The sequence below is a fragment of the Cherax quadricarinatus genome, chromosome 28, assembly GCF_038502225.1.
Source record: "Cherax quadricarinatus isolate ZL_2023a chromosome 28, ASM3850222v1, whole genome shotgun sequence".
In the NCBI taxonomy this organism is placed as follows: domain Eukaryota; kingdom Metazoa; phylum Arthropoda; class Malacostraca; order Decapoda; family Parastacidae; genus Cherax; species Cherax quadricarinatus.
The window spans coordinates 25160779-25171674 of record NC_091319.1 but is presented as its reverse complement, the minus strand read 5'-3'; the positions used below and the strand labels follow the sequence as shown (position 1 = coordinate 25171674).

The 10896-nt window shown below is 43.5% G+C and overlaps 1 protein-coding gene across 2 annotated transcripts in view; it reads right to left on the bottom strand.

The window, feature by feature from the left end:
* ple (tyrosine hydroxylase ple) overlaps window positions 1–10466 on the bottom strand; it is a 127969-nt gene extending 117503 nt beyond the window's left edge. For both annotated transcript variants that reach the window (XR_008407701.2, XM_053782931.2), the window contains exon 1: window positions 9971–10466. Coding sequence is in view for 1 of the 2 variants with exons in the window: in XM_053782931.2 (XP_053638906.1) it covers window positions 9971–10030 (60 nt within the window). In the remaining variant the exon portion in view is untranslated. The remainder of the gene's footprint in view (window positions 1–9970) is intronic.
* Between the last annotated feature and the right edge of the window lie 430 nt (window positions 10467–10896).

Genomic DNA, 10896 nt, shown 5'->3' with positions numbered 1-10896 from the left:
TCAACACAGGCTCTTCTTCACTCCATCCGTCACTCTACTCTCACTCTTCTCTCATCATCCACCCATCCCTCTTCCCCTCCCGCTTACCCACCTTTTGATCTTACCCTACCATCTCCCTCTCCCCTCTCTCTCCATCTCTCACTCTCACTACTTCCCTCACTCTCCCCACGAGACGTGTCACAAGTAACTAGCAATCTATTCTCAATTTTGCGTTTACCATAGGGAGAAAAAGAGGCGAGAAATTAATAAATACGTATACTCAATTTCCCCCTACACTCACACACACACAGTAGCAATCAGTGAAGAGGCGGGGCCAGGAGCTATGAATCGTTCCCTGCAACCACAAATAGGTGAGTACACACACACACACTAATTGACATGTGCCTTGGACAAAATGGTAATTAACACTATGACTCGACCCCTGCAACCACAATTAGGTGAGTACACACACACTTAACGGGAAAAAAGCAACGAGTTACTGTCAGGAAGGTGTCAGAATGGGTGAGTGTGACTAGTGGGGTTCCACAAGGATTAGTACTTGGACCGGTACTATTTCTTTCGTATGTGAACATAGAAAATCGAGTCAGCATTATCGTTGATCCTAGATGATGTGAAGTAATGAGAATACAAACAGTAGTAGACCAAGAAAGACTACAAATGGAGCTGGATAAGCTGCAGGACTGGTCTGACAAGTGGCTACTGGAATTTAACCCCAGTAAATGCAAAGTTATGAAAATCGGAAGATAAAGACGTTCGAAAACAGTGTACAGGCTCAAGGGACAACGACTGCAAACCTCCCTGAAAGAGAAGGACCTTGGGGGTGAGCATAGTTCCCAGCATTTCGCCTGAGGCTTTAAAAAAAAAAAAAAAAAAAAAAAAAAAAAAAAAAATAATAATAATAATAATAATAATAATAATAATAATAATAATAATAATAATAATAATCTTTATTTCTACAGATCCATGTAAAACGTATACAGTCGTAGCTGACATCAGTGACATGCTATATAGAAAGCCCCTTGTCATGCAGAGCATTTCGGACAAATTAGGTCAATTTTGTTCCCAGGATGCGATCCATACCAGTCAACTAACACCCAGGTACCTGTCTACTGCTAGGTGAACACGAGCAGCAGGTGTCTTAAGGAAATACGCCCTAATGTTTCCACCTGTACCGAATAACCGCTGCAGCAAATACGAGACTGACAAATTTAAGAGCAGAAACATCAACAAGAAGTGGTATAAACCTTGGTAATAAATACCGACAAGTTGGTTTAGAAAGACACGTAAGCAAACACTATAACATATTTATTAGAAAACGTTTCGGTCCTGGGACCTTGATCACTTCTTGATCAAGGTCCCAGGACCGAAACGTTTTCTAATAAATATGTTATAGTGTTTGCTTACGTGTCTTTCTAAACCATCAACAAGAAGTCCTTCACGACCTCCTCAGGTCCTGGTGCCCTTGCTAAGTGAAGGATGGGTGACTTCCAGGATTTTTACGCAAAAATCTTTGGCTCCCCATCTCAAAAAGCTAATCTTAATCACAAAAGAAGTGTCCAAACAAATAACTATCGTAAACATACAGAAGTTTAAGAACAAGTGGCTCACGGAGCACAAGACGAACGTTCATAACTGGTCACAATTTCCCGGGGTCGTCATCCAACAAAACATTTGTAGTATAAACTGAAAGGCTTGCATGTATGAACTGTCAACAGACAAAACAAACAAAGAAATGTATTTTGTTCACCGGAAGAAATAAGACGATCTTAGTCACATCATGAAAGTTACCTGGAGTTTACTTGGAGAGAGTTCCGGGGGTCAACGCCCCCGCTGCCCGATCTGTGACCAGGCCTCCTGGTGTATCAGAGCCTGATCAACCAGGCTGTTACTGCTGGCTGCACGCAATCCAACGTACGAACCACAGCCCGGCTGGTCAGTTACAGACTTCAGGTGCTTGTCCAGTGCCTGCTTGAAGACTGCCAGGGGTCTATTGGTAATTCCCCTTATGTATGCTGGGAGGCAGTTGAACAGTCTCGGGCCCCTGACACTTATTGTATTGTCTCTTAACGTGCTAGTGACACCCCTGCTTTTCATTGGGGGGATGTTGCATCGTGTGCCGAGTCTTTTGCTTTCGTTGTGAGTGATTTTCGTGTGCAAGTTCGGTACTAGTCACTCTAGGATTTTCCAGGTGTATATAATCATGTATCTCTCCCGCCTGCGTTCCAGGGAGTACAGGTTCAGGAACTTCAAGTGCTCCCAGTAATTGAGGTGTTATATCTCCGTTATGCACGCCGTGAAGGTTCTCTGTACATTTTCTAGGTCAGCAATTTCACCTGCCTTGAAATGTGCTGTTAGTGTGCAGCAATATTCCAGCCTAGATAGAACAAGCGACCTGAAGAGTGTCATCATGGGCTTGGCATCCCTAGTTTTGAAGGTTCTCATTATCCATCCTGTCATTTTTCTAGCAGATGCGATTGATACAATGTTATGGTCCTTGAAGGTGAGATCCTCCGACATGATCACTCCCAGGTCTTTGACGTTGTTTTCTCGCTCTATTTTGTGGAAGGAATTTGTTTTGTACTCTGATTAAGTTTTAATTTCCTTATGTTTACCATATCTGAGTAATTGAAATTTCTCATCGTTGAACTTCATATTGTTTTCTGCAGCCCACTGAAAGATTTGGTTGATGTCCGCCTGGAGCCTTGCAGTGTCTGCAATGGAAAACACTGTTATGCAGATTCGGGCGTCATCTGCAAAGGAAAACACGATGATGTGGCTGACATCCTTGTCTATGTCAGATATGAGGATGAGAAACAAGATGGGAGCGAGTACTGTGCCTTGTGGAACAGAGCTTTTCACCTTAGCCGCCTCAGACTTTACTCTGTTGACTACTACTCTGTGTTCTGTTTGTAAGGAAATTTTAGATCCATCTACCAACTTTTCCTGTTATTCCTTTAGCACGTATTTTGTGCGCTATTACGCCATGGTCACACTTGTCGAAGGCTTTTGCAAAGTCTGTATATATTACATCTGCATTCTTTTTGTCTTCTAGTGCATCTAGGACCTTGTCGTAGTGATCAAGTAGCTGAGACAGACATGAGCAACCTGCTCTAAACCCATGTTGCCCTGGGTTGTGTAATTGATGGGCATCTAGATGGGTGGCGATCTTGCTTCTTAGGACCCTTTCAAAGATGATTTTTATGATATAGGATATTAGTGCTATCGGTCTGTAGTTCTTTGTTATTGCTTTACTGCCCCCTTTGTGGAGTGGGGCTATGTCTGTTGTTTTTAGTAACTGTGGGACGACCCCCGTGTCCATGCTCCCTCTCCATAGGATGGTAAAAGCTCGTGATAGGGGCTTCTTACAGTTCTTGATGAACACAGAGTTCCATGAGTCTGGCCCTGGGGCAGAGTGCATGGGCATGTTATTTATCGCCTGTTCGAAGTCATTTGGCGTCAGGATAATATCATATAGGCTTGTTTTAACCAAATTCTGTTATGTTGAAAATGTTAAAAAATGCCGACAAGTTGGTGATTAAGACACGTGTGCAACAGTTTGGTGTCTTCATTGTTGAAACGTTTCGCCTACACAGTAGACTTCTTCAGTCAAATACAGAGGCAGCAGGTGTAGTAGTGAAATGAAGATGCTGTAATCAGTCCATCAACCTTGGGGATGTGAGGTGGTCAGTCCCTCAGCCTGGAGAAGAGTTCAGCTCCATGATTTGGAAAGATATCGTTCGAAACCAACTAACTAGTTCAACTCCATGGTCTGAACTCTTCTCCAGGCTGAGGGACTGACCACCTCATATCTCCAATGTTGATTAACTGATTACATTATCTTCATTTCACTACTACACCTGTTGCATCTGTATTTGACTGAAGAAGCCTACTGTATAGGAGAAACGTTTCGACAATAAAGATACCCAACTGTTGCACATGTGTCTTAATGACTATGTGATGGAGGTGACGACTCAGTGATCATATGATCGTGGTATTTTGCTGACTTATTGGTTCAGTCCTTCAGAAATAGATATTATATCGTAAGATGTTGTAGGTCATGTGAACAGACGAGGTTGATCAGCATACTGGTGGCTACGTCGATATATGTCAACAAATAAACATTGGAGGTTACAAGTCCAAAGACAGTTGAATAGTGATGGAAAATAGTAACAAAATCAAAACCATAGTAAAAGAGACGACACTGAAGAACAGACAAGTAGGTGAAGTGGGATTGGAATACATTAGGGGAGAGAAGGAGAGAGGCAAGGAGGATTAGCCTGACTGATGTCGTGAGACGATAACCGGGTAGAGAGATGATTTAGGCAGAGCTTTGATTTAGGAAAATATTGTTGTATGATTCAGAGAAGGATCATGGCATCATCCAGGGAAAATGATCATGAGATGATTCAGAGAAGGGTCATGACATGATTCAGAGAAAATGATCATGAGATGATTCAGGAAGAGAAGGCATTGGTTTGGGGACAGTTTATGGGATGATTTAGGGAGGAAGGGATGGACTAATAAGAGCAGCAGCACACACTGATTGCGGGACAAATTCCCATCATTGTAATGTTGTATGTTTAGGTCAGTGCCCCAACGTTGTACAGGTTAACATAGAAGATAAATGAGCCTTATCGTGACGGACACGTTATCTACGCAGCAGAGGTGATATACGTCGTATCTGCTGTTTATGTTTATTGAAAATGAAAACTGGAACATTTGCAGAGGTCCTACCTAACGAAGTATTGTCTGCAGAGACCTATTGTTGCCTTGATCAACACTGGACGCAATGGGTTGAACGTGGCGAGGTAAACAAGTAGAAAGGCAGGAACGAACATGAGATAAAGGCAACCAAGAAAATAAGGAAGGAAAGGGTATAGAGTATATCTTAGTTATATTAGGTAAGGGTTTCAGAGAGTATAGAAAGTCTAGATACACGAGCACACGCACTTAAGAGCAGCGAGACAATTAGATGAGCGAGCCTCGTCACTTCTGACAACTGTCGCACTGTGCAGCCACAGCACTGCGACAGTTGTCGTAAACAAATAAAATTATCATGTAATATAGTAGAATGTAATTCCAAAATAAGGCGAGCAATGTTAATAAGAAGGTGGCAATGATCATCGTAACCTTCCTACCAGTAACTTCAACACTGCTGGTCTTACTTCCACCCTGCGCTCCACAGGGCGACCCAAAAGTCTGGACACAGGCGAAATGTTTATAATAACTCTGGTAACTTTGGAAAAAAAACAGAATATTAGTAATATTTCCTGTGCGTTTGAACACTAAAGATGGTCGGAGTTCATCTCCCGTCATTTTCAATACTGGTACACTCGGTGCGAAGTCCGCCATACCTGGAAGGTGTTCCAGGGGTCAGGCCCCGGCAGCCAGGTTCATCACCAGGCCTAGCTGAGTCTAAACAAGAAAATCTCGTGACTGCTCAACCACGACAGTTAGTGGTTTATTTTGCGTGCTTGAAGCATTGTGTATCTACCTGAAGGTATCTCCTTGCATATATCTACCTGTATGTCTCTACTTTCAAGTATCTACCTTCAAGTATCTACCTTCATGTATCTACCTTCAAGTATCTACCTTCAAGTATCTACCTTCAAGTATCTACCTTCAAGTATCTACCTTCATGTATCTACCTTCAAGTATCTACCTTCATGTATCAACTTTCAAGTATCTACCTTCATTTTTCTACCTTCATGTATCTACCTTCATGTATCTACCTTCAAGTATCTACTTTCAAGTATCTACCTTCAAGTATCTACCTTCAAGTATTTACCTTCACGTATCTACCTTCACGTATCTACCTTCAAGTATCTACCTTCAAGTATCTACCTTCAAGTATCTACCTTCAAGTATCTACTTTCAAGTATCTACCTTCAAATATCTACCTTCATGTATCTACCTTCAAGTATCTACCAGCTAGTAGTTTCACCAGTTCATGGCTTTACCACTGTAGGTCTACCCGCTTCTGTACCTGCTTGAGGGTAGGTCTACCCGCTTCTGTATATGCTTGTGGGTAGGTCTACCCGCTTCTGTATATGCTTGTGGGTAGGTCTATCCACTTCTGCATTTGCTTGTGGATAGGTCTACGGTTTCTGTATCTACTTGTGGGTAGGTCTATCCGCTTCTGCATTTGCTTGTGGATAGGTCTACCGGCTTCTGCATCTACTTGTGGGTAGGTCTACCCGCTTCTGTACCTGCTTGTGGGTAGGTATACCCGCTTCTGTATATGCTTGTGGGTAGGTCTATCCACTTCTGCATTTGCTTGTGGATAGGTCTACGGTTTCTGTATCTACTTGTGGGTAGGTCTATCCGCTTCTGCATTTGCTTGTGGATAGGTCTACCGGCTTCTGTATCTACTTGTGGGTAGGTCTACCCGCTTCTGTACCTGCTTGTGGGTAGGTCTACCCGCTTCTGTATATGCTTGTGGGTAGGTCTATCCGCTTCTGCATCTGCTTGTGGGTAGGTCTACCCGCTTCTGTACCTGCTTTTGGGTAGGTCTACCCGCTTCTGTATATGCTTGTGGGTAGGTCTATCCGCTTCTGCATTTGCTTGTGGATAGGTCTACCGGCTTCTGTATCTACTTGTGGGTAGGTCTCTCCATTTCTGTACCTGCTTCTGGATAGGTCTACCCGCTTCTGTATCTGCTTGTTGGTAGGTCTACCCGGTCCTGTATCTGCTTGTGGGTAGATTTATCCGATTCTTTATCTGCTCGTGAGTAGGTCTACCCGCTTCTGTACCTGCTTGTGGGTAGGACTACCCGATTCTGTATCTGCTTGTGGGTAGGTCTACCCGCTTCTGTATTCGCTTGTGGGGAGGTTTACCCGCTTCTGTATTTGCTTGTGGGTAAGTCTACCCGCTTCTGTATCTGCTTGTGAGTAGGTCTACCAGCTTCTGTATCTGTCTGTGGGTAGGTCTCTCCATTTCTGTACCTACTTGTGGGTCGGGCTACCCGCTTCTGTATCTGCTTGTGGGTAGGTCTACCCGCTTTTGTATCTGCTTGTGGGTAGGTCTACCCGCTTCTGTATCTGCTTGTGAGTAGGCCTACCCTCTTCTGTATCTGCTTGTGGGTAGGTCTACCCGCTTCTGTATCTGCTTGTGAGTAGGCCTACCCGCTTCTGTATCTGCTTGTGGGTAGGTCTACCCTCTTCTGTATCTGCTTGTGGGTAGGTCTACCCGTTTCTGTATCTGTTTATGGGTAGGTCTACCCGCTTCTGTATCTGCTTGTGGATAGGTCTACCCGTTTCTGTATCTGTTTGTGGGTAGGTCTACCCGCATCTGTATGTGCTTGTGGCTATTTTTACCCGCTTCTGTATCTGCTTGTGGATAGGTCTACCCGCTTCTGTATCTGCTTGTGGGTAGATCTACCCGCTTCTGTATCTGCTTGTGGGTAGGTCTACCCGCTTCTGTATCTGCTTGTGGGTAAGTCTACCCGCTTCTGTATCTGCTTGTGGGTAAGTCTACCCGCTTCTGTATCTGCTTGTGGGTAAGTCTACCCGCTTCTGTATCTGCTTGTGGGTAAGTCTACCCGCTTCTGTATCTGCTTGTGGGTAAGTCTACCCGCTTCTGTATCTGCTTGTTTTTATATCCATAATTGTTTGCTTCAACTTGCTTGTAGAACAGTCTGTAACCACCTGCTTATAGAACAGTCTGTAACCACCTGCTTATAGAACAGTCTGTAACCACCTGCTTATAGAAGTGTTTTAGTGACCACCTGCTTGTAGAACTGCTAAAATACCTATCTAATTGCAGAAATGGCTGTTATTACCTGTTTATAGAATTGCTTCTTCGACCACCTTCTTGTAGAACAACCTGTGGATGTCTGCTAGCAGTACAGTCTCGGAAACCACCTGCTTGTAGAATATCTTGTGATTACCCGTTAAGTAGAAAGGTATCTGTAACATTTGCTTGTAGAATTAATAGCTTGTGAGCATCTGCTTGTAGAACTGCTGCTGATCACCTGCTTGTAGAACTGCTACTGATTACCTGCTTGTAGAACTGCTAGCGACCACCTGCTCTAGAAATGTTTCTACGACTTCCTCCTTCCACCTGCATATACAACTGTCTAATGGACCACTTGCTCGTACAACTGTCTACTGGACTACCTGCTTGTACAACTGTCTACTGGACTACTTGGTTGTACAACTGTCTACTTGACCACCTGCTTGTACAACTGTCTATTAGACCACCTGTTTATACAACTGTCTAATGGACCACCTGCTTGTACAACTATTAGACCACCTGCTTATACAACTGTCTAATGAACCACCTGCTTGTACAACTGTCTACTGGACTACTTGGTTGTACAGCTGTCTAATAGACCACCTGCTTGTGCAACTGTCTATTAGACCACCTGTTTATGCAATTTTGTCTAATGGACCACCTGCTTGTACAACTGTCTACTGAACTACCTGCTTGTACAACTGTCTACTGGACTACCTGCTGGCACAACTGTCTACTGAACTACCTGCTTGTACAACTGTCTACTGGACTACCTGCTTGTGCAAATCCCTTTGAGTTTTACCTACGGTTGTGAAGTTCCAGTTCTTGACCCCTCTTTTTCGGAGACTAACGACTTCAACTCTCACAGCAATTCCTCCCAAGGTGTTCACCCATCACTAACGACCCTCCCAGGAGATAATTGCTAACACCAATCGCTAATTACTCTTCCAGGAGATAATTGCTTTTACCCGGCCATTAACGAGAGCTTTGATTTTCTCAACTTTCTTCTTAGTCCTCAGGTTAATGGTCTTTTGGGTCAAGGATAAGATGGTCAAAGTCATTAACGCCTGGTTCTTAGTTAAGATCTGCTTGTTACTTTTTGCCTGGTAGTTAACATCCGGTTGTTAGTTAAGGTCTAATAGTGTAGGTCTGGATGTTAAATAAGGTTTGGTTGTCAGCTATAATCTGATGGTTAGTTAAGGTTTGGTGGTTCGTTAATGTGTATTTGTTAGTTAAGGTCTGTGGTTAGTTAATGTGTGTTTGTTAGCTAAGGTCTGGTGGTTAGTTAATTTGTGTTTGTTAGTTAAGGTCCGATGGTTAGTTAATGCGTGCTTGTTAGTTAAGATATGGTAGTTAATGTGTGTTTGTTAGTTAAGGTCGGGTGGTTAGTTAATACGTATTTGTTAGCTAAGGTCTGGTTGTAAATTAAGGTCTGGTTGTTAGTTAATATCTGGTTGTTAGTTAAGGTCTGGTTGTTAGTTAAGGTTTGGGTGTTAGTTAAGGTCTGGTTGTTAGTTAAGGTTTGGGTGTTAATTAAGGTTTGGTTGTTAAAATCTTGTTGTTAGTCAAGCCTTGGTGATTAGTTAAGGTCTGGTTGCTAGTTAAGGTCTGGATGTTAGTGAAGGTCTGGGTGTTAGTTAAAATCTGGTTGTTAGTTCTGATCTTGTTGACATTTCTAGCCAGACGCACCAGCAGCCAGACTTTCTTAATCATTTCCCTAACTGATTTAGTGTAATCAAGATTTTCCATGTATCGCCTGTCTTTGAGTCTATGATTTCCTTACATCCACGGTATTTTTTTGACATAAAAAGTATTGTCACGAATTCCCCAACTGCTGTCAGTTACTTCTCTCTCTCTACCCATCTTCTTAATTCCTATGTTTTATTAACTACAAATGTTGTTTTTGGTTGATACTGGTACCTTCACGATACTTATCCACGCTAGTGGATGTGTTCTTTTGAATAACATTTCTCTAATCTCAAAACAGTGATGGAGTGAGTGATGATGCAATTTTTTCTTTTTTGGGCCACCCTACCTTGGTGGGAGAAGGCCGATGTGTTAATAAAAAAATTCTAATTAACAATATCTTGCCCATATCTTACTATACCTCTGTTCATTTTGGGCTGTTGTCTTAATATAACAAATATCAATAATTTCTTTCCTCTAAAAAATCTTGGCTGTATGCTAATCAATGACTGAGAACCATTAAGTTAAATGTGTGACCATGCTCTCTAACCTCAATGCTGTAGGACTTGTTGAAGGCGAACCTTTCGCGGCTGGCTTCTGCTGCTTTCATGTCTTCTGGCGTTAAAGGATGGTGAGAGGCGTGGAGATGTTGTCCGGTGTGTGGCCCTAGCACGACTGCTCTCCGCCCAGTCAGGTCAGTGTCACAGTGCCAGCAGTACTTGAATATGCCGTAACGCGCGAACTCCAGGATGGTGGCTGTGGTGACGGAGGAAGCCGGGCTACGACTGTCCTGGACGGTGGTTGTGGTGGTGGTAGTGGTGGTGGCTCTCCGTCTTCTTGTCGCAGATTATGGGTGGCGGGAGCCCTGCCGGGAAAGTGGCTTCCTGGCGACAATGGAAAGCACTTTAGCGTCGCGTGTCGAATAGGTCTAATGGCCCAACGATCTTTTATTACATGCCAAGCTTACGAAAGCCACCGACTAAGCAAGAGCTAAAACCAGTCCAAGACGCAGGGACTCCGCCCACCAACCTGAAGACCTCCGCGGATTGGTTCCCGCCAGGCGTTCCCTCCGCTGCCATAGGCTAGTTTGTCTGCGCCTGACCAGTGCGGTTGGGAAAGGTTACACACGTAGGTCACGTAAAAATGTTGCACTTGTATCATTGGGAAAGTGATTTACCGCAACAGAATTTTCCTTAAAAGCAATATTGTCATGCCGATGTCGCGGGAATAGTGCGTTCTACAAGGACAATCACTTTCCTGGCTCTTCAGCTCTGATTTTATTGGACTCATGGCGGTTACCAGAGCGCCAGCACTCTGTAATTATGACAGATGATATAGTATTTTCTTGTAAGTTTGCCGAGGCAAGGTTGTGACCGGTGACCAAACGGCCATAGTACAAGACTGGGCGGAGACCAGGAAGTCTTTATTAGGTCTAAACATGGGGTGGCCTTATAAAGTGTTTACTAAACAAATTCT